This window comes from Orbicella franksi, chromosome 8 (assembly GCF_964199315.1).
Source record: "Orbicella franksi chromosome 8, jaOrbFran1.1, whole genome shotgun sequence".
NCBI classification, from domain to species: Eukaryota; Metazoa; Cnidaria; class Anthozoa; order Scleractinia; family Merulinidae; genus Orbicella; species Orbicella franksi.
In genome coordinates this window covers 11,855,941-11,880,525 of record NC_138152.1, presented here as the reverse complement: position 1 = coordinate 11,880,525, position 24,585 = coordinate 11,855,941, and the positions used below count along the sequence as shown (strand labels likewise).

The following is a 24,585-nucleotide window of genomic DNA, read 5'->3' as shown; positions in this document are numbered from 1 at the left end:
GATTTCAGTTGACCACGTTTTGAATTAATTTTCATTCTTCCGCCAAACGAGGAAACAGGTGTCCTAATAACGACATTTTTGCCTGCATTTTTGCCTGCCTCTGATTCGCTGTAGGGTTGAATACTAAGATTTAAGCAAATGTTTATTACGTGAAGTAATAGCAGCCTCATATTTTCAACCAGATGGGAACAGAGAAACCTCAAATCAGACCAAATTAGAAAACGCGAAACTGGTACGCTTTGTAAACATAAGTCATGATCAGGAGGCGGCGCTACGCGTGAGAAGTGCAGCATTGCGGTTTATCACTATATCCTGACTAATTATCACTTAAAATATATCAAGAAATATCTTCTATGGTTCTTGTTAGCGATGTTGCTAATATCACGATTTATCACCGGTTTTATAAGGGATTCCACCCTTATGGGATCACTACCTTATCGTGGTAGGGTGGTTTGCGTGTCCCAATAACCCGGAGAGCTGTGCCGGCTGTAGTCTTGTACTCCTGGTAGGGCCACCCATGCCGGACAGGTCGAAGGGTAGGGGCCTGACAAAAAGTGATCCCCTGGCCCTCCAGATTGGGGGTTTGGCACGGGGCCAACGACCCTGTCCTGTAAAAAAAAACGTTATGTTACGGAAACAGCAGCAGAGGATACAACCACAACTGTGTGCCGTGGCCTTTCAGAGTCAACTCAAATGACACGGATGAATGGCAGTGGTGAAATCCGCAAGGAAGCCACTGACAGGATTATGAAAGTCCTAGGCACCAAGACTAAGACCAGAATAGGTTTTTGGAATGTACGAACCCTGTATCAAACGGGAAAACTGGCTCAAGTTACAGCTGAAATGAGGCGCTATTGCTTGCATATTCCAGGAGTCAGTGAGAGCAAGTGAACAGGTTCTGGAAGAGTGAAAACATCAACTGGAGAAACTGTGCTGTATGCTGGCAGGGATGACAACTAACACCACGAGGGAGTTGCCATCATAGTCAAGAAAGGATTGGAAAAGTACCTCTTAGAGTGGAAACCAATCAACAGCAGACTTATGACAGCTAGAATGCAGGGGAAGCATGTTAACCTGTCCCTTGTCCAATGTTAAGCACCAACGAACGACAGTGATGACACCACGAAAGACAGCTTCTATGCACAACTGCAAGCTGAACTGGAGAAACTACCGCGTCATGACATGCTGGTTATAATGGGTGACCTTAATGCAAAGGTAGGAAGTGATAATTCGAGCTATGACAGAGCAATGGGAAAGGAAGGCTGTGGTACTATGAATGAAAATGGTGAACGTCTTGCAGAACTGTGTGCAGCATACAACCTGGTCATTGGCGGAACAATCTTCCCTCACCGTGATATTCACAAGCTTACATGGTGCTCTCCTAACGGTAGAGATCGGAACCAGATTGATCACTTGATGATTAATGGCACATGGCGACGCTCACTTCTGGATGTTAAGGTGAGAAGAGGAGCTGATGTTGGCAGTGACCATCATCTTGTCACGGCGTATGTTAAGCTGAAGCTAAGGAGCACTGGTCGAAAGCCATCTTGCAACCAGCGCTTCGACACAGACAACTTGAAAGAGCCATCAGTGAAGAATGCTTTCATCACTCAACTCAGAAATCGATTTCAATCCTTGGCGGTTCTGTTTGATGAGTCCGAACCTGATGAGGTCAACAATATATGGAAGCAAGTGTCATTCACTTTCACAGAGAGCAGCAAGGCGTGTCTAGGTTTTAAGAAGGCACTAAAGAAGAAGAAGAAGTAGATAAAGCCAGCAGCCTTAAGAGCCATCAAGGGCAGACGAAATCTGAAGAAGAAACTACTTGACACCAAATCAGAAAGGTTGCTAGAACGCTATAAGCTCTAGTACAGAGAGGCTGACCGAAGTGTTAAGAGAATGGCAAGAGCCGACAAACGCGCATATATTGATGAACTTGCTAGACAGGCAGAGAATGCAGCTAACAGAGGAGAGCAGGGAAAGGCTTACAAAATCACAAAACTGGTATGTGGCAAGTATGGGGGCAGAAAGGTAGCCCCTGTTAAGGATTTACAGGGTAGACTGCTTACCACCGGAAGAGAGCAGGAGGCTCGTTGGGCAGAGCACTTTAAGGATGTCCTCAACAGACCCCCACCCACAGTTGAAGCTGACATTCAAGAGGCTGAGACCGACCTGGATGTGAACACAGATCCTCCAAACAAGCAGGAAATCATTGCAGCCATAAAAACCTTAAAAAACAACAAAGCTCCTGGCCAACACAACCTGAATGCGGAGCTTTTCAAGGCTGACCCTGAACTTTCAGTAAGATTCTACAGCCCCTGTTTACTGCAATGTGGGAGCAGGAGAGAGTGCCAGATGACTGGACCAAAGGTACCATCGTAAAGATCCACAAAAAAGGTCCACTAAGCGACTGCAATAACTGGCGCGGCGTCACCCTCCTATCCACCCCAAGTAAAATCCTGGCAAAGATTATCATCCAACGAATCTCCAGTGCAGTAGATCAGCAGCTCAGGCAAGAAGAGGCTGGATTCCGCAAGGGTAGGGGTTGTGCAGATCAGCTATTCACACTGCGTAACATCATTGAGCAATGTACCGAATGGCAGAGGCAGCTGTACATAAACTTTGTAGATTTCCAAAAGGTTTTCGACAGTATACACAGAAACAGCTTCTGGCACATACTTCGAGCCTATGGTGTTCCCCAGAAGACTGTCCAACTTATACAGAGCTTCTATGAAGCCTTCACTTGTAGCGCAGAGAACAGTGATATCATTTTTGAGGTAAAGACGGGCGTCAGACAGGTTTGCGTGATGTCTGCACTGCTATTCAACTTAGCCATTGATTGGGTGATGCGCCGTACTACGGAAGACCATCCCAGGGGCATCAGGTGGACCCTCTTCTCCACCTTAGAGGATCTAGATTTTGCGGATGATTTAGCTCTGCTTTCTCACACCCACAGCCACATGCAAGAGAAGACCAGCCTTTTAAGTAAATATGCACACCAGGTGGGACTAAACATCAGCCTTACCAAAACAGAGGTCACGACCCTTAACATCTCCAACCCTCAGCCCATCAAGGTAAATGGAAAAGACCTCCCGATGACCGATCAGTTTAAATACTTGGGCGGCATCGTCAGGCAAGATGGTGGTGCAGGCTTAGACATCCAGAGCTGGCTAAACAAAGCCAGAAACACCTACAGGATGCTGAACAATGTGTGGCGGTCGTCACAGTACAGTACACATACCAAGCTCAAGATCTATCAGAGCCATCTTCTGTCTACCCTTTTGTATGGGTCAGAATATTGGCGAATGTTAGAAAGTGATCTGGGAAAGCTGTCAACCTTTCACACCAAAAGTCTGCGAAAAATACTTGGCATCTTCTGGCCTCAGACCATTTCCAACAAGGATCTGCTTTCGCGGTGCAAACAGGAGGTCATGGGCACTATTAATATGCAACGACGCTTGAGGTGGATTGGCCGTGTAATTCGAAAGGATAATGAATCCATCACAAAGACAACACTATTCTGGACTCCCAAAGGCAGGCGCAAGCGTGGAAGGCCTAAGAATACATGGCGTCGTACTGTAGAGACAGAATTGAGGGGCTTAAAACAGAGCTGGAACAAGATCCAACAGCTGGCCAAAGACAGACAGAAGTGGAAGAACTTTGTTGCTGCCCTACGTGCCAGTGGGCACAATGGGCAGTGAGTGAGTGATAAGGGATTGATTTTTTGATATTCCACATTATGTTTTCATCATATAAGCATGTTATCATGATATTACCAGAATATTTAACTAAGTAAGAATTTCTTCTTCCCCCTGTGATAGAGTGATAAATCATGATATTATTAGAATATATTATTAAGAATGGCCTCTTTTCCTGGTGGTAAAGTGATAACGCATGATGCAGTACAATGCTGTCCCTTTACAACAAACAAAAGCTAATCGCAAGCAAACAGCAGTGAAATTAACTGATTTGATATTATCATGATATATGAAATAATCACTGTTAGTGTCTGTTCTTCTTTGTCACACGATAAAATCACTGGACGGAGATTTGAGGATGAGAGTGATACATGATATGATAGCTTACTATTCTGAACTATACTTTTCCATGCTATTCCCATGATATGAAAGTGATACTTTGATATCTCAAGTTACCACTTTTTCAGGTAAATTACTATGATAGTGACAATTACAGAATTTGCGAGAGAAAATTATTAGGCAACTATAATGATAATCTCATATAATAATGATATTTCGATATTTGACATGCACATAGTGATGAAAATGTTTTCTCGATATTATCATTTTATTATCACCAAAATATCAATAAAATATCATAATATCTATTATCAGACTAATAATATTGTATCAATATATTTTGATAAACCGCAATCCCGCACCTTAGTGCGCTGCACTCGGTATTCTGACAAGTTATATTGCTTTTATGTGAACGTTGCAAATATTTCAGGACTGCAGCCCTCTCCTTTAATGCAGCAACATGAGGGTAAGAGGATCATATGTTAAATAAATTGTAGATTTGACTTCAAATGCGAAACAATTGAGTTTGCGTGTGAATGTGTACATCCCCCCTTTCCCCCGTCGAATCGGTGCATTTTATCCAACTTTCAAATTTGATAATGTCGCGTTAAATCATTTCCCCCAAAAAAATCCTTTGGAGATCGAAAAGAAATACCAATCGCCTTCCAAAAGCCAGATTTTCACACATTTATTTTGTGTAGCACATAGTTAAATAACGCCTTTCTTTTGACTTATTTTTAGTCTCGTCAAAAGTAGGCCGGATAAATTTGATTAGATTTTGTAAATAAATCGACGAGAATTGCTCAAATTGCTCTCAACATATGTTTTGATGTTGGCTTTCAAGCTTTGATAGTGTTTATTGGTCTAGGTTGTTCCATTTTGCGACGCGAAGCTTCGAGATTCGTCTTAAATTTTGAGCTACAAAAACGACATTTTGACGAAATTCGGTTATTCGAAATTCCGTTATTATCAATTTTCTCGTAAATAAATCGATATTCAGCCAAACGAATTGAAGTCTGTTGTGATTTGTTTCACAACCTAACCTAACCTGAGAATATGAGCCAAATGCGGATTTTTTGGCTGTTGCCGCCATATTTTGAAAATGCTCGATTTTTGCACACATTCGCTCTTAACTGGTGAACTAAATGCAACTAAATAACATAAAGTAGTGCAAATTAAATCTTTTCTTTTCATAATATATCTTTCTTTGTCTAGTCATATCTGAATTACTTGCTTGTTGCGAAGATTTTTTTTAAGTGGAATCGTTAATAGACGGCATATAAGCCGATTGAATGACGAAATTGCGTAAACAAACATTTTTGTAATTAAAACCAATCTACCGCAGGAGAAAAATAACCATGTTATTTGCCAGGCTAGGGCGGTCCATATTGGGAAAAACTGTACCTGAGGTCTTGAGTAGACGGCCGTAAGCTGTAGTGTGCTATAATTTGCTCGCTGTTGTCCCCTGAAACGAACTGGAACATCCGCGTTGGAAAGCAAACTTGTGTGTTTATTTTAAGAAGAGGTGTTGTGATGTTTCTTTCCTGACTCCAATCTGTGTAAAAACAATTATTTTAAGACGGAAGAAAGATGAATTTTTCAAATAAATTAATCCCATAAACGTTTTGCTTATTGGGTTTGTCAAATTTCAGGCAATGGTTTCTTATCTTGAAATAATTTTAAGACCCATTTTGTGCTTGGTTTAGTCTCGTTAGTTAGCTACAGTTAGTACATTTATCAGTTTCTCGTTATGCGAGGACTGTTAACAGGAAAATACATGATAAATAACCCATATGAAGTTCGAACCACCACGATGTTGGTTAAAATATCCCGCATGATAACCATCTAGCGGTTTATTGTACTTAGAACCAATAAATATCATCCCCTGAAGGACAAATCTATTCACCCAGGGATAACCTCTGTAAACATGGAGATCTCGGTTAAATAGACAAAAAAGATGGTAAAAATAAAGTACCTATTGCAGAAGCTATTTTTGGGTGGCGAGATCCTTTTACAACCTTGCTCCTTTAAGAAAGATGGAGACGAAGTCCAAATCATTTACAAATGTTTGCCGATACATATCCATAAGTGATAAACCAATATAAGATGGAAAAAAATGCATAAAGTAACCAAATTCAAACTACAACACACACCACGAAAGAGGCTTCCAAAGACGGAATAATTAATAAAGTGTATTATCGTTTGTCTCACGATGTAGTCACTTGAGATGTAGATGGCGACGTTTCGACTGCTTACTGCTAGTCTTCTTCAGGCGATAAGGTCGACTGATTGCACGGTATCATTTATATCACAAAGGTCAGCTGTGATTGGTGCATTTCGATCCTCCCATTGTTCCATTGTTCCGGCGAGTACCTGTTCCCTCAGTGGTCCGCTGTTGTACCGTTCTCCTGTTGATGTGTTCTTTTATCGTGGGCATCCATGCTTCAGGAATTTCAGTTCCACTATCCCGGTTGATGCTATTAGGGTGAAGTCTTATGTGAATAGCTTCCTTGACCCTACGTGTGTACCAGTGATATAACCGCCAAGCAAAGAACATGTGATATAACCCCAACAAAGATTTCACCCTAATAACATCAACAGGGATGGTGGAATTGAAATTCCTGAAGCATGGATGCCCACGATAAAAAAACACAACAACAGGAGAACGGTACAACAGCGGACCACTGAGGGAACAGCTACTCGCCGGAACAATGGAACAAATACACCAATCACAGTCGACCTTTGTGATATAAATGATACCGTGCAATCAGTCGACCTTATCGTCTGAAGAAGACTAGCAGTAAGCAGTCGAAACGTCGCCATCTACATCTCAAGTGACTACATCGTGAGACAAACGATAATATACTTTGATATTGCATCTACCACGATGAATAACAACAACCTTTTCCTCGACGGAATAATTATTTACGCATCTCTTTGTTTAATTTTTAGCTGACATATGCAAGAATTACAAAACTTTAAACGATAAAACAAGAAAATATAACTACGTAGCAAGAAACAAAAGATGTGACTACAACCTCAATGGCTGGTATCGCTTCAAAGGAGCCGCAGGAACAAAAATGGTGAGAAAATGTCCACGGCGGAGCAGATGTGATACAAACTTTCCGGCCTGGTTGAAGGAAGGTCATCCTACAGTGGCTCAGGGTACAGTCACAAGAAAAGTCTGCATTAATAGGGAAGACGACTGTTGCTACAAATCCGTGTTCATTAAAGTAAAAAATTGTGGCTCCTACTATATCTACAAGTTGAATTCCCCACCCTTTTGTAATGTCCGTTATTGTGGGTACTGACTAATCCGACAATAGCACGTGAGATTTCATGGTGTTTCAGCTAGCTTCAGCTGAATAATAGTGGATACCTCCAGACATGATTACTTACAGTTCAACTTAACAAGGGCCTAGTTGTTCAAAGCACAACTAAGGTAGTCCAAAATTAGTGTTACTTAGTTTAATTTCAGTTTAATAATATTTTATCAATATTTAGTTTTCACTTTTATTTGTGAAAAAGTGGCGGAAAAAAACTTTGAACAGTTCCGTTTCTCATGGCGAGAGACTTTTCAAAGAAATCTGATTAGAAAGCGGAAGTTGCAATGTTTCTTGATTGCACGAAACAACCATAGCTTTGTTTTCTGTTGAGAACAGCTATTCCTATCGGTTTTGGCTGATTTGATTAAAAGTTATTAAACACTGTTTTCACCAATTTTGATTGAAATTGTCGATAAGACGTATGCAATAGGGATAACTCATTTTTCCCCAGTGTAGCTAAAGTTTTGTTTTCTATGTTTGTTTATTTGTTTGTTTTCGTTAGATTTGGTTTTATTAAAATGTATCCAGTTTAATTGCCAATCAGAAATGCCGAAAGTTCTTTAGTTAATTTTGTTGGCTATTATCCTCTTCAGTTAAACAACAATAACAAAATTAGAAATTTGCTGACATCCTAGACACGATAGAAGGGAAACAGCAAATGTAATCGGCAATTTTGTATAAAATAATAACTTCTCGTAAATTTAGCTGAGTAGCATAGCCTAGTCTCTATGGTATAAGCAGACAAAGGTGGCTTAACAAACCGGTTTAGAAAGAGAAGCTTAATAATTTGTTTTTGTTAATTTACAACTTTTCGTTTCTTTTTAAATTTGTCTTGATTTTTTAAATTTAAAATTAAATACTAAACCAGTAGTAGACTTCTTCAGAGTGTTTTACAAAAACGGACTAAGCACCTGTATTTAAGCCACACTAGCCGCTATTTCGAAGACACAAGCCAGTAAGGTTTGGTCGGATTTACGAAAGGGAACACGCGAAGCTATGAAATATTTACGAAAGGCGTGGCAAAGTTTTGGGGGCCACAGTTTTAGCCGTAGTACCTGTGAAGGCGATCCCGCAGGCGCCTGTATAGGGTGGGTAGAGAAGAGAGAATCAATTCCTTGCACGGCTGAAAATGTCAGCTGATATGGAATGAAGGTGGTGGAACTCTCTAGGTACAATATTATTAAATTACATTACGTACAATACAACGTTCACTGAAAGTGAAGTATGATCATCGCAGTAAATTTTCCAATTTAAGCAACTGGAAGAAGAAGCCTGAAAAAAAAATCAGGGCTTCAACGGGATTCGAACCCGTGACCTCCGCGATACCGGTGCGATGCTCTACCAACTGAGCTATGAAGCCACACATTGGGAGCGAGGTCAATTAATTGAGTTCATATCTTCCCGTGAGTGAAATGATGTGAAGTATATATGAAATAATTCATATTTGAACTGCGGTAGTAGATGAAAGTGAAGTATGATCATCGCAGTAAATTTTCCAATTTAAGCAACTGGAAAGAAGAAGCCTGAAAAAAAAATCAGGGCTTCAACGGGATTCGAACCCGTGACCTCCGCGATACCGGTGCGATGCTCTACCAACTGAGCTATGAAGCCACACATTGGGAGCGAGGTCAATTAATTGAGTTCATATCTTCCCGTGAGTGAAATGATGTGAAGTATATATGAAATAATTCATATTTGAACTGCGGTAGTAGATGAAAGTGAAGTATGATCATCGCAGTAAATTTTCCAATTTAAGCAACTGGAAAGAAGAAGCCTGAAAAAAAAATCAGGGCTTCAACGGGATTCGAACCCGTGACTTCCGCGATACCGGTGCGATGCTCTACCAACTGAGCTATGAAGCCACACATTGGGAGCGAGGTCAATTAATTGAGTTCATATCTTCCCGTGAGTGAAATGATGTGAAGTATATATGAAATAATTCATATTTGAACTGCGGTAGTAGATGAAAGTGAAGTATGATCATCGCAGTAAATTTTCCAATTTAAGCAACTGGAAAGAAGAAGCCTGAAAAAAAAAAAACAATTAGGGCTTCAACGGGATTCGAACCCGTGACCTCCGTATATGAAGCCCTGATTTTATCATCTTATCATATCATCTTAGCGGAGTGCTAAATGAAATTACGTAAAATACAACGTTCAGTAATGACTTATCCAACAAAATATTATTAATATTTAACACATAGAGAAGCTTTTAACTAACTGTCGTAAAACCAGAACCAAGGTAGTCACCCTGACCATGCAATCAAAAAGGAAACAGACAATCCACTGAGCCAATATTGCACTCGCGGCAAGTACATGCCGACGGCATGAAACTCGAGAAAACATGACTGTACGTGCGAGCGAGTCTTAACTAGGGGCCGGTTTGAGAATGAAGCGCTAGGCTTTTAATCCTAGCAGTAAGCATAGCAAGGCGAATTCTAAGCAAATTAATCTGAATTAACTTAGGATTTTAGACAAAAAAAACCTCTGCGTTAGTAAAGGCATTCTTCCTGAATGCGTGATATAGTTACGACCTGTCGGTGTAAATACTGTTTTGTTGTTTAAATGTGCCAGCAGTCTGGATGGAACGTATGATGTTAACTCGAAAAGGATCGGGTAAGGTGTTTCTGTTGGGAAATCAAAACATGCCGCTTAATCATGGTTCGGTTTAAACGGATTGACTTGACGTCCCTGTTAAACATATAAGAAATACGGTGAAGAATAACTTCTCTTCATTTAAATTTTTCCAGTCTACCTATAGAGATGTGCATGGAAAACTTTGTGAGCTGCATGCTACTTGAGGGCGGATAAACACATGATTCGATTGATTAAATTAAAAGTACACACTGTAAACTCGATAGTTTAGAGAGTTGTTCCATACAGACATGAGTGCCGTATATCTGTTATTACTATAAATCTACTAGCGTTCTATCACGAATGCCGTTCTCTGATTGGCTACGCTACTCACTATCTATTCTGTGATAGATAGTGAGTAGCGTAGCAGTGTGCCCTTGTTAACAAAATGACGGCCGCTTCTTGGCGTTTTCGAAGTATCTGTGAAGAGGATTTAAATTAAGTTTTGAACGACTAGTAGATTTATACTAAAACAATTAGATTATTCGCTCTCGATTTCTATCACGCTATAGTTGACTCGGGCTGCGCCCTCGTCAACTGTCACGCGATAGAAATCTGGAGCCCACAATCTAATTGTTTAATATATGCTAATGCATTATGTGCAAATAATTTTTTACATATTATTTACATATGACGGCTTTCGACATTGCTAGTCCTAGCAACAGTCAGTGAGGTTTGACACAAAACTTGCGTGAGGAGCATGAGGAGCGTGAGGAGCGTGAGGAGCGTGAGGAGCGTGAGGAGCGTGAAGAGCGTGAGGAGCGTGAGGAGCGTGACGAGCGTCTGTGTAGGAGGCTACTACAGAAGCTATCGTGATTATTGCATTTTGAAACCATATAAGCTTAAGACCAACGGTATTCCTCTCTGCGCCTCGCCATCTTCTAACTTTGCGGAGTAGTCTTTTCCATATAACCCGGACACGAGGGAAGAATACGTTGGATATGATTATTCTGATGAAAATAAATAAATGAATAAATAAATAAATAAATAAAAAGTAGTGTTTTACAGAAAACCAATATTCTCCACCAATATAGCCGCAAGAGAATGGGTTGGAATCTTTATTTCGTGTTAGGGGCCCTGTAGATACTACAAGACAACGCTGGAGTGCCACGAGATGCTTATTTTTTATATTTCACGTCAATTTTGACGGTGTTTCGTTGAAATGCGACCCCTGCCTGAATCAGAATCGGTGAGGAAAATTAATGGATGCCAAGTAATGTTTACTTCTTTGAAAAGCAGATGCGAACCAACGTGGGGAAATAACTCTCGCAAACGGCGGACAAAACACAAGAAGTCAATCTTGCTGGTCTTGCACCTCTGGTGCATCATTTTCACACAACAATTAAAACCAAGAGACCAAACAACAAAAAGAATAACAGGGAGAAAAATTTAACTTGACTCGATCTTGACTCGTGGTTCGAATTGACCTGTACTACATTTGATTGGATACCAAGAATCAGAAAGTTTCGTGTACTTCGATTCGAGGAAGATGTGGATAAAACTTATTTGTAAAACATGTAATTAATAAATAATTTCTTTTAATGCACTGAAGATAATGCGATTCGAGCAGCAACATTCACTAGAGGCTAACAAAACAACTAATGAAGCCAACTAACCAGGTGGTTTTGTGTTCAAATTACATGTATAAACAAAATACATTATTTATTGCCACGAAACGGAACACGCACGTTTATATTCGCTCAAAACAGATATCCCAACTAGGGAACATTTCTCTGACGAAAAATGTCCACTGAAAAACAGATTTTACTTCGTTTCTCCTCCATGACCATCAGTAAGGTTACAGAAAATAACAACTTTTTTTATTTTTTGGAAAATATTTATTCATTCCTCATGGCAACTTGGTCGATAGCGACCTAACAAAAGCCATTAGCATCGAAATAATACATTAATTTCGTTCAGAAAGTATGTAGTATGCCTAGTATAGAGCAAAGGAAAATGATTTAGATTGTGCTATCATAGGGAAAATAATAATACCAACGATGTTATTCTCTTCCCTTATCATTACAATTTTAATGGCAGCTGATGATTTTGTTTTCCTAACATAAGCATCAATTACTGCTTCTTATTCAAAGTAGCCTCCTTCGCAGACATTTTTTTGTCTCATCAGACGTTCCTTCCCAACGAACGTAGGTCTGCACTTTGCGACTTGAAAAATGATCCCGAGACACCAAAATACTAACAAGGTGGGCTTTAAACAGATGTGTGAAACTGTAAAAATAGTCCGTTTAATCTTCAGCGGGAAGCATACACAACAGTTGGGGTCATATTGATCGCCCCGAGGGAGCCTGTTTGGCTTTTAAATTGGCTTTTTATTACGCAATGATCTCGGCCGATTAGTTAATTCTTTAGTGATCTCCCCGCGATCTCCTGCTGTCCTTTACGGATAATTAGAATATCGCGCCCTAAAGTCTTGAAAAATCTACATTGAAAGTGATTCTTCTCAATCTCGCATAAACAGACGTTCCGGAAAAATATTCATATTCCTTGTAAACAACTTCGAGCGGCGCATTATTCGTCGTAATTTATAAGTAGTAAGCTGCGGAACTTGGCGACCCTGATCCATGTTTCCGATGGATCTTTTTCAATGTTCTACCATGTTTTTGGCTTTGACGATATCGTTCAGCGCTATACCAACTTCAAAAGGTAACGTTCCATTTGTATACTTTCTTTCACAAAAATGCTTATTCTTTAGACGATTCAGAACTTAGTGAAAACCTTTGAGAGACTCGGTAATCATGTCTTTGCGGATGAAATCAACACAGGTTCACCTAACGTCATTGATGCACGCGCTCAAAGTATCAGCCGGGGAGTTCACAATGGCGTCGCCTTTGCCAACTTCAAGGCCCACAAGTTCTCGTACTTAAACATCACAAGTCTTGGTACTGATTACGTCCTCAATGAAAAAGAATGTGGCTTTGCATGTGTTAACATACCGTCATGTTTCTCCTTCAACGTGGCTGCACGTTACGACATCAACGGAAGAATCTTATGTGAACTACTTCCATCTGACAAGTACAACAACTCGGGCAAGTTCATCAGCAGCCAACTTTTCCATCACTTCAGTATTGGGGTAAGTACTTAATGACAAACTCTTTGAAATGCATTTTGATAAGTTCGTTTTAGCAAACTACTTTCTTCAAGAGCTAGAGAGAAAACGGATCAAACGTTTTCTTCAACAATGTACAATTTCAATATAGATGTCACCAATGTAAACTGAATCAGACATGTGAATTAAGAGGCCTAATTTTGTTCAGTTGACAGTTACAAGTAAACTCAAGAGTAAGCTCAGCTCTTGAACTAAGTAAGCTCGACCTTGAAACTCGCGCAACAGAACCTAATAAGCTGTTTAACTCATTGCCTCATTCATGTTTATATTTTATGCCGCAAAAAACATCCACAAAGCGGAAGATCTCGTCTGGTCAAATTTTCCGGCACAAACTGCGACTCATTTTTTCATACAAAAATTGCCTGTTAAAATTGCTTTCAACCGACAATTACAAGTAAACACAAGCACAAACTTTAAGACTCAGATTGAGTAGGTTAGAACTTGAAGCTCCCATAAAGCGGTGGCGAATGGCAACTGCGGGACTTTGGGAGAAGGCGAAAATAGCGCGCCCGAGACATTTGCTACTTTCTAAAGTGCGAAATTAAACCGGACTTCAAAGTGTATTGAAAAAACTGAACTGGAAGTACAGTAAAATTCGACGAACATTTTGCGAGACACATGGTTTTTGAAGGGCCATTCACCACCCTTTGATTTGGAAATTCAAGGTTTGGCGTGGAAGTTTGCTTCAAAATCTCCAGAAAATTACGTGCTCGTGCACATTTTGTCCTGCAAAAATTGGCAGTTAAAGGCGGGGAAAACGGTATAGTTGACTTTGAGAACCCTAATTTCGTTCAACCGACAATTAGAAGTGAACACACTCAATCACAATTTCAAGACTAAAATCGAACTGGGTTAGACCTTGGAGCTCGTTCAACAAAAACCTCAAAGCCGCTTATCTTCCTCTCTCATTTATTTTTTCATCAAACAAGAAAACTCGGCACAGAAAGATCTCGTCGCTTCAAACTTTGCGTAAAAAATTACACGGTCAATATTTTCTACAAAAATTTTCTGTAAAAAAATACATAGAAGAAATAACAGGGCGGCGCGCAGAGATACAAGTTTATTTTTGAGTAATAAAAACAAGATTTTACGAACGAGCGCAGCCTGTAAAAAGAAATAAAAGATAAATATAACGGTATAGATGACTTGAGAGGCCTAACTTCGCTCAACCGACAATTACGAGCGAACACAAGCACAAAGCTGAAACTAAAGACGAACTGAGAAGGTTCGACCTTGAAGCTCGCACAACAAAACATAACAAGCAGGTCTCATTTATTTTTCATGAAGCAAAACACATCCACACAGGAAGATCTCTCCGACAAAAATTAAGCACTCACTTTCCCCTAAAAAACATACATACATACATACTTTATTTGCAACTCCCCAAAGGGGCTTTTCAGTTACAAAAGGAATAAAAATGATAAAAATACGTCAATTAAAATGAATAAACAAAATGGGAAAGGAGTCTAAAATTAATTACAGTATTAAAGATTTAAAAATTTACAAAGTTTAGAATTGAATATTAAGAATTTACATTATTAACATTTAAAATATGTTTGATCAAGTGTCCCTTAAAAGCTTTCACAGAAGGTAAACTTTTCAAATCATTACTCAGCTCATTCCAGATTTTTGCTCCGCGATATGCAAATGATCTTTGTCCGGTAGCCAGTCGGCAACGTGGAATGTTTAAGTCATTACTCTGTCTGGTGTTTCTTGTAGCGATTTGAGATCGGAAAATGAATTTATCAATCAAGTAGTCTGGAACAAGATTATGAATACATTTGAAAGTCATCACAGCGTCATTCATGTGGAGTCTATCGCTGACTTGCGGCAAATTCAAGGATTTGATGCCTTGTGAGATATGGTCGTACTTTCGGAGTCCCAATACAATACGTGCAGCAAAATTTTGCACCAACTGTAATTTCTCGATGTTAGACTTGCTTGTGTTCGACCAGACAGTAGAACAGTAGAACAGCTTACTGAAGATAAAAGAATCCATAAGTAGAAGCAATGTCTTCTTATCCAATAAATGCTTTATCCTGTTTATTTCCTGTTAAACGAGCCTCAGGTAAAAAGACAACATGTAGAAGATATAACAGGACGGCGGTGAAAAATGAATATATCGAGGACGTGTTTTGCAAATTAGCGCCGCCTGTTACAGAAACGGGTGAAAATTAAATATAACGGAATACTTGACTTAAGCGGACTAATTTCGTTCAGTACGAGTAAACACAACCAAAAACTATGATCGGAATTGAACTAGGTGGGTTCGAACTTGAAGCTCGCACAACTAAACCTAACAAGCAGGTTAACTCACTGTCTCATACATAAACGAAGTAAAAAGGATCTCGTCACTTCAAAATTTCCGGCCAAAACTGTGCACCCGTATTTTCTTTCAAACGAAATTGCCTGTTAATTAAACGGGGTGAAAAATGAATATACAGAGGATGTGACAGGGCGGCTCAGGATATAAATAAAAAGATGTTTTTTTGAGTAGTAAAAACAATATTTTACAAAAGAGCGCAGCCTAATGAAAGCAGTAAAATATAAATATGACAGAAGAGCGGGCGAGCCTAGTTTTGCTCAAACGACAATTAACACAAACACAACCTAGAGACTCGACTGAGTAGGTAAAACCTGGAAGCTCGCAAAACAAAACCTAACACGCAGTCTAACTCCATGTCCTATTTATTATTCATGGAGCAAAAGAGAAAAAAAAAAACTCGACACAGGAATTAGATCTCGTCACTTGAAATTTGCGGCCAAAATTGTACAAAAAATTGCGGGTTAAATGTGGTAAAAATAAATATATAGAGGATATGGCAGGGCGGCCATATCTTCCTTGTCGTGGTGGAGGAGCTTGCGTGCCTCAATGACCCTGAGAGCTATACCGACGGGGGGTCTTCCTCCAGCATGTCTAACCTTGGCGGGCAGGTCAAAGGGTAGAGGCCAGGCGTAATGGTAGTCACTGGCCCTCCAGTTTGGGGGTTGGGCGTGCGGCTAATCACTGCATCCCATAAAGATACTTGATTACGCAAACCGAAAAGACGATTGACGAACTGGAACCCTGTCAACGAGAGAATCATGAGCGCACGCTGCAGCTCACGCTATGCAAAACTCATTGTTATCCAAGTGTACGCGCCCACCAGTGACGCAGATGACGAATCTAGGGGAGAATTTTATGAACAACTGCAGCGGGAGGTTGAAACAACACCCAGCCATGATGTACTAATTGTGATGGGGACCTGAATGCCAAAATCGGAGAGGGCAATGAAGGATGGGAGAAGGTGATGGGACGACATGGACTTGGAGGAATGAACGAGAACGGAGAGAGGCTAGCGACGTTCTATGGCAACAACGACTTGGTGATTGGAGGCTCTCTATCCAAGCATAGAGACATTCATAAGATTACGTGGACCTCCCCGAATGCAAGAGATGGGAATCAAATCGACCATATCACTATCAATGGTAGACACAGAGGTTCGCTGATGGACACCCGAGCAATGAGAGGGGCTGATGCCAACTCGGACCATCACATGGTGATAGAAAAGGTTATCCTGAAACTATGCACCACAAAGAGGAAGAGGAAGGAGAGGATCATCTTTGACATCAAGAAGCTTCGAGATTCCTGTGTCAAATAGGTATTTCGGCTGCAAGTGAGCAAGCGATGCCAGGTGTTGGGGACGAATGACGCAGCTGATATCGAAGAGATGTGGGGACGATTCAAGGAGGTCTACAACGAGAGTGCCAAGAAGGTGCTGGGAGAGAAGAAGAGAGTGAAGAAAGACTGGATCAGGGGGAAGACCTACAGGAAGATTGAAAAGAGACGAGGGTTAAAGGAGAAGATGGGATGTACACGGTCTGCCCGCATGAAGGAAAGAACCGCTGCTGCATATGCTGTGAAGGACAAGGAAGTGAAAGCCAGCGCTCGGGCAGACAAGCGGAGATGGTTGAACGACTTAGAAGAAGACGCTGAGACAGCAGCCAGAAACAACTGCAGTGGTGACCTGTACCAGATCTCTAGAAAGATAGCTGGACAAGGAAGGAAAATGACTACCATCAAAGATAAAGAGGGCAGGCATCTTGTAAATGAAGACGAAGTCTTTCAAAGGTGGAGGGAGCACTTTAAGGAAGTTTTGAATGTACAACGACCTGACATACCCCTACCAGTAATAGATCAAGCACCTGAGGTTATCACAAGCATCGACACTGGTGACATCTCAATTGCTGAAGTTAGGAAAGCGATCCACCGTCTGAAGAATGGCAAGAGTTCAGGGATAGATGGCATCAGTGCCGAGTTGCTCAAGTGCTCCGAGAAGGATGCTGTGAAACAACTCCACTTACTTTAACACAATCTGGAAAGACCAATGTGTACCACAGGACTGGAAGAAGTCGCTCATAGTGAAAGTGCCGAGGAAGGGTGACCTCACTCAGTGTGATAACTATCGCGGTATATCCCTACTCTCCGTACCAAGCAAAATCCTATGCAGGGTCCTTATTGACAGAGTGAAGAGTGGCGTGGACGAGATGATTAGGCAGGAGCAGGCAGGATTTCGATCTTGAAGGGGAACCTCTGAGCAAATCTTTGCTCTTCGGAATATCCTTGAGCAGTGCCAGGAATGGCAACCACCAGTGTACATTAACTTCGTTGACTTTTCGAAGGCTTTCGATTGCATTATCCGAGAGAGACTTTGGGACATTATGGGGCAGTATGGCATCCCTGACATCTTTATCAGGACTATTAAGGAACTACATCATCCGAGCTCAAGCTGCGTCACAGAAGGCGGAAGGTATTCTAGCTGGTTCGAAGTGAAGAGTGGCGTGCGGCGAGGGTGTGTGTTGTCTGGCTTCAACTTGGTGTTGATCATGGACTGGGTCATGCGGCACACAAATGATAAGAGACGCGGCTTGAGATGGAAATTCATATCAGTTCTAGAAGACCTGGACTATGCTGACGATGTTGCTCTGATCTCAAGCAGATTTGCTGATCTCCAGGAGAAGACCGATAGGCTAGCAGCCACTGGCAGCATTGTTGGGCTTAAGATCAACCCGCGCAAAACAAAGACGCTTAGGATGAACCACAGATGTACGGACTACATCAGGATAGAAGGAGAGGAGATGGAAGATGTAAAATCCTCCGTGTACTTAGGTTCAGTACTTGACAAACTTGGCGGCGCAGAAGCAGACATCTAGAGACAACTAGCACTAGCGAGAACTGCATTCACCAGACTCCAGAACATCTGGAGGTCAGGCAGATTCAGCCAGAAGACCAAGTTGCGCATCCTGAGCTCGAACATGCTGTCCGTGCTGTTGTATGGAGCCGAAATGTGAAGGGTGACAGCAACTGATCTCATCAAACTGGATGTGTTTCACTGCACATGCTTGAGGAGGGTGTTGAGGAGATTCTGGCCCAACTATCTGAGCAACGAAGAGCTGTACGAAGCCATAGGTAGTACGCCGAGGTCAGGCCTTATACGGGTGAGAAGATGCCGATGGTTAAGACATGTATTGAGGAAAAGTCCTGACAACATTTTGAGGACTGTATTGCGTGGGCACCTGAAGGTAAGAGGAGACGAGGTCGACCGAGAAAGACGCGGAAAAGAACCGTGGAGATGGAAAAGAACAAGCTCGGATGGCATACATGGGGAGCTGCTGTTGCATCGGCCTCAGACCGGGGTGGATGGCGTGATCTTCTGGCCGGCTTCAAGAGTCCTCATAGGCGCCATGAGGATGAGTGAGTGTGAGTGATGGCAGTGCGAGTGATAAAAAAATATATATATTTTCGACTTGTAAAATATTGTTTTTAACCCGAGAAAATAAAATCTATATTCTTCAGGCCACCATGTAATTTTCTTTTTGAACACGATTTACCTCATGTTATTTCTCCAAAATGTCAGCACGTCGGCTAATATTGCATTTACGCTGCTCTGTATCATACAGCCCGCAGAAAATAGCTTTCGTCACTGTCACTGAAAATAGTTCGCTGTCTTTTAAACTCTTTTTGTTCAAACTCTTAGCTTTTCAGAACCGAGCAGTTGTGAAAACATTCACTTGTCCTTCTTGGCACTAGTAAAAATAGATTAAGGTCCTGTACTTGTGTTGGGCTGAACTGTCGATGTTGCCGTAATTTCATCCATTCTTATTTTCGGTGAAGACGGAATCATTACACAACCAGAAGGTTTCTGTCCCTTGTATCCGGATAAATCGGCCGAGATGTGCTGTTGAAAAAGAGCCGAATAGTTATTTAGCGAATTAATTTATATTTTTGTGTCCAGTTATCAGCACAATTTCAGTAGGTGAAATATTATACAATCACAAAGATTCTGGAAGAGATGCTTTCTTGCGTTATGGTTAACCAATTTCTGGTCCGACTGAGGTTGGGAGGCCGCTATCATGTTTTTCATCATCGATCGAAGTGAATTCCCAGCGAGAAAGCTTTCAACTTTTTCTCTCTGCCATTGAGCTTCTGTGTTGATTAGCGATATATACAAGAAGTAGAATGGTCATTCATCACCTGATGGTCTCTACGGGGTTTGTCTTAGCTTAGTTTAGCTTAGCCTACCTTCAGTTACTAAATTTCAGGTTATTTCTTAGTCTCCATGTATGAGTGGACCGTGCCAGAACGGTGGAACTTGCGTTTCAATTTATGAGAAAAACAGCTTTGTGTGCCTTTGTGCAAAAGGATACACAGGACGTATTTGCCAAACAGGTAAGACGACGATAAAACTTAAAAGATGATAGAGTTACTTGATATGACATGTTATAATATGCTCTTCATAAAGAAGAAGTCGCCCAGCGGAATCTAAATAAAGTTACTTTTTCTTACCTTACCTCACTGCTATAAAAAACATTGGTTTGTTTCACTACCTCACACTGCGTACGTTGTATATACTAAGACAGATATTTTTTTTTAATTTTATGTCATAGCGACATCGAAATATTGTGTTAAACGTTTCTCGGTAACTCAGTTTTATTGTATTTTTAAAAAATATATTTCAAATTTTATTTTTAAATTTGAAGTTTAAACTTATACCCTAGTCTTAAAAGTATACGAAAGTGGAAAATCCCTCTATAAATGACAAGGCCAAGACCAATAACATTTATGTATGCCTTGAGGCAACACGATCGCATTGTTCAAGAGCTCGTGTAAAGATTGGGGTCTGGTCTGCTCTCTCTCTCTTTCTTCCCCGTGCATTTTACGCCGAGAAATCAAGAAATCGTCTCTCCATGGAACAGTATTTCAAGGAGCAGATCCCTTGCAATCTTCTGACTGAATTATGATATTGATGGACATCTGATAAAGATGTTTCCTATTTCTGTATATATATATATATATATATATATATATATATATATATATATATATATATATAATATATACCTACTTTCTGGCGCGTTGTGATCCGTTTGATCCATAATGTAGTGAATAAGAATGGCTGTCCTGTCTGTCTTGTCTTAAACAGATATCGATGACTGTGCAAGGCATCCCTGTAAGAACAACGGGACCTGCACAGACCGAGTGAACGGATTCAACTGCAGCTGCGCATCAGGCTTTAATGGAACACAGTGTGAAACAGGTATAACCGTAACCGAAAACATCACCAGCCTTAATATTTCGTGGAAATAATTTACTGGAAAAGGGCAAGCAACGCGAGCAATTCGTTTTTGACTATTATGGTCTCGTAGAAACCAGTTGCTGGGAAACATTAATCTGTTCTTCTTTCCAGCATGTATTTCCTTGTGAAAGTTTGCCTGTGAGCGGACACATGACCCAGATTTACTCATGCTAAACACACTTGGGGGTGTAGTTCCAGGGTCATAACTTCATAACATAACTTCACCTCCAGTATGGGAGAGAGGGGAGGGGGGTTGGGGGGGAGGAGAAGGAGGACAGAGAGGCTATTGACCGGATTAACGTGGCTCCAGGACCTAATTTACACCTTCCGTGGGGGAGAAGAAATGAAGTGAGAAGTTTTTTGAAAGTTAAGACAGAATTTACTCTGACAAGTAAACGAATTCCACTGCTACTGCGTACAGCGCTGCAACGCAACGTGAAACTAGATAACACCAGGTTAAATGTTGTGTAAGTAATAGGGTTGAAATGTCGACAATCGATCGACATAGAGCAGAATTGCATGGTTAATTACATTGACAATTTCCTGTTAGCTAGCCACACGATTACTCTAACAAAACGTATCTGTTAAAGGCGTTTCTATATTCCTTGCAAACGTTTTAGAATTTGTAGTGTATTCAGGTGCCATTTCTAGTGGTTTCGTTTGTTACAAGGTTCTATTGAAGTTTGTTTGATTTCCTTTTTGTTATTTTCACTTTATAAGTAGCTTATTTCAACCACAAGTTTTTCCACCACAATTCCTTTTTATGCTCGTAATGGGACACTAGACCCTCTATTGAGATACTAACACTTACATCCCTTTGTTTTTAGACATCGACGAGTGCGCTGCACAGGTCGACCCATGTGATGCTGTTGCCAACTCTGAGTGCAAGAATACGGATGGATCGTACAATTGCCAGTGCAAAGATGGATTTGTAAGGAACGGACGTAATTGTGAAGGTGCAACATAGTTTTTATGAATAGTAGTTTTTCTTCCTTTTCTCAGTTGGTGAGCGGAAGGAATCCAATAAAATTCCGCAATCCCATTGGTTCCGGCAGAGGAGGGAATTTTCCCACCCAGCTGCGGGCGGAATCGCCGTGTTGATCTATTTTCGTAAACAAATTAGCCCTAATCGTCAATCTTTTGCCTTTTTTACACTTCCATCGACGATTCATCAACGCAAGTTTATCTCTGTTCACTTTTAACTGATAAGTAAAGTCATTGTAAGTAAATTCAATTGATTGTTTTGAAGTTGTGCAAGTTTGGCTAGTTCTGTGTAGTTTGGCGGCGCTATAAGGGCGCCTACTCCAGTGTTTCTCTCGCCGTACAATTTTAAGTAAAAAATGAGTCAATTCCAGTTGAGTTAACTTCTCTGATCGTTGCTGTGTTTAAGAGAATTTCTGTGGAATAATCTTAACGAATTTTCTCGCTTTCTGAAAGTCAGTTTACGGTAGAAAAGTCTGATTTCAAGTGATTCGCAACGACTGACAGAAATTGTTTTTGTAGTACAACTCCAAACTTTGCACGAAATTTCACACCGGAAAAAAAAAATTGGACAACGTAACTGGTGAACTAAATGCAACTAACATAAAGTTGTTCGAAATAAATCTGTTCTTTTAGTAATACCTCTTTCATGTCTAGTATCTGAATTACTCGCTCGTTACGAAGATTTGTTGCGCGAACTCGTTAGTAGACAGCACGTAAGTATCGAAGAAAGGTCTTTTTTTCTGCTTTCTTCCTCTTGCTTCTCGTACCTGTTCACAGGCTTGACAAGACGTTTTACATTTTCCTTCGACCAGTTCAGCAAAATATTATGGGCAATTTAAAAAAAAAAGACAAACGAACCACAACAACTAAAAAACAGAGGGACATGTTTGTCGTCCCGTAAATCATAGACCGTAGATACCATCCAGTTTTTCTGCTTTTTATTGCCATTTTTATGTGTTAAGTAGTTTAGTTCCACCACAAGTCCTTTTTCTGCTCGTATTGGCACACTCGACCTTCTATTGAGATACTAATACTTACATCCCTTTGTTTTTAGACATCGACGAGTGCGCTGCGCAGGTCAACCCTTGTGTTGCTGTTGCTAACTCTGTGTGTAAGAATAAGGTTGGATCGTACAACTGCCAGTGCAAAGATGGATTTGTAAGGAAAGGTCCCAATTGTAAAGGTGCAACACAGGTTTTATGATCAGTAGTTTTTCTTCTTTTTCTCACTTGGTGAGCGGGGGGAATTCAACAAACTCCTGCAATCTGATTGGTTCCGGCAGAGGGCGGAATTTCCCAATCCGGTTGGTCACAGCGGGCGGAATCGTCGTGTTGATCTATTTTCGTAAACAAATTAGTCCTAATCGTCAATCCTTTGCGTTTTTTACACTTCCATCGACGATTCATCAACGCAAGTATATCTCTATTCACTTTTAAATGATAAGTAGAGTCATTATGAGTAAATTCAATGGAGTGTTTTGAAGGTGTGCGAGTTTGGTTAGTTCTTTGTAGTTTGGCGGCGCTATAAGGGCGCTTACTCCAGTGTTTCTCTCGCCGTACAATTTTAAGTAAAAAATGAGTCAATTCCAGTTGAGTTAACTTCTCTGATCGTTGCGGTATTTAAGAGAATTTCTGTGGAATACACTTAACGAATTTTCTCGCTTTCTGAAATTCAGTTTACGGTAGAAAAGTCTGATTTCAAGTGATTCGCAACGACTGACAGAAATTGTTTTTGTAGTACAACTTCAAACTTTGCATGCACTAAATTTAACACCGGAAAAAAAATGCGAGAGTTTAACTGTTGAACTAAATGCAACTAACATAAAGTAGTTCGAAATAAATCTGTTCTTTTAGTAATACCACTTTTTTGTCTACTATCTGAATTACTTGCTCGTTTCGAAGATTTGTTACGCAAACTCGTTAGTAGACAGCGGGTAAGCCGATTGAATGACAAAGTTGGGTAAGCAAACCGTGATTTGAAATTAAAATCAATTTAATTACCGCAGGAAAAATCAAGACCTCGGGCACAGTTTTAAGTTCCCAATACGGAACTCCTGAGCGGGAAATTTGCATTTGAAATTTTGTCGTAAACACTCTCTAGCTGCGATAGGTATAATAAAACGGCCGTAAGCTGTAGTGAGCTATACTTTCTTCGCTGTTGTGCTCTGAAACGAACTGGAAGATTCGAGTCGAAAAACAAGGTTATGTGTTTATTTTAAAAAGTGATGTTGTGATGTCTCTTTCCTGACACCAATCTATGTAAAAACAATTATTTTGAGACGGAAAAAGTTGGAATTTTTGAAAAAATTAACCTCATAAACATTTTGCTCATTGGATTCGTTAAACTCGAGGCAAAGTAATGGTTTCTCAAACTGAAATAATTTTCAGACCTATTTTCTGTTTGGTTCACGCTCGACTGACACTACTCCAGTATATTTTCCATGTCAGTTTCGAAAAAGAAATGTCTTTTTTTTCTTCCTCCCTCCTGCTTCTCGTACCTGTTCTCAGGCTCGACAAGACTTTTTACATTTTCTCTCGCCCAGTTAAGCAAAATATTATCGGCAATAAAAAACAACAACAACAACAAAACAAAAAAACAGGGGGAAAATGTTTGTCCTCCCGTAAATCATAGATCGTAGATACCATCCAGTTTTTCTGCTTTTACTGCCATTTTCACGTGTTAAGTAGTTTAGTTCCACCACAAGTCCTTTTTCTGCTCGTATTGGCACACTCGACCTTTTATTGAGATACTAATACTTACATCCCTTTGTTTTTAGACATCAACGAGTGCGCTGCACAGGTCAACCCTTGTGTTGCTGTTGCTAACTCTGTGTGCAGGAATAAGGTTGGATCGTACAACTGC

At 40.5% G+C, this 24,585-nt stretch overlaps 3 protein-coding genes and 1 pseudogene across 3 annotated transcripts; all 4 read left to right on the top strand.

Moving 5' to 3' along the window:
* The first annotated feature begins 426 nt into the window (after window positions 1-426).
* Window positions 427-1,767, top strand: LOC145495676 (protein CFDP2-like). The gene has a single exon (XM_081475299.1). It carries the CDS (start codon window positions 1,183-1,185, stop codon window positions 1,765-1,767), a length of 585 nt encoding a protein of 194 aa, XP_081331425.1. The 5' UTR covers window positions 427-1,182.
* Window positions 1,768-11,158: 9,391 nt separating this feature from the next.
* LOC145494164 (uncharacterized) lies at window positions 11,159-21,467 on the top strand. The gene is made up of 4 exons (XM_081473626.1): window positions 11,159-11,185; window positions 12,710-13,087; window positions 19,718-19,832; window positions 20,587-21,467. The coding sequence occupies exons 1-4, from the start codon at window positions 11,159-11,161 to the stop codon at window positions 20,748-20,750; spliced, it is 684 nt and encodes a 227-aa protein (XP_081329752.1). The 3' UTR covers window positions 20,751-21,467.
* LOC145495392 (protein CFDP2-like) lies at window positions 15,556-16,764 on the top strand (annotated as a pseudogene).
* LOC145495387 (uncharacterized) lies at window positions 16,834-17,489 on the top strand. Its single transcript, XM_081475006.1, has one exon. The coding sequence runs from the start codon at window positions 16,834-16,836 to the stop codon at window positions 17,470-17,472; it is 639 nt and encodes a 212-aa protein (XP_081331132.1). The 3' UTR covers window positions 17,473-17,489.
* Window positions 21,468-24,585: the final 3,118 nt, after the last annotated feature.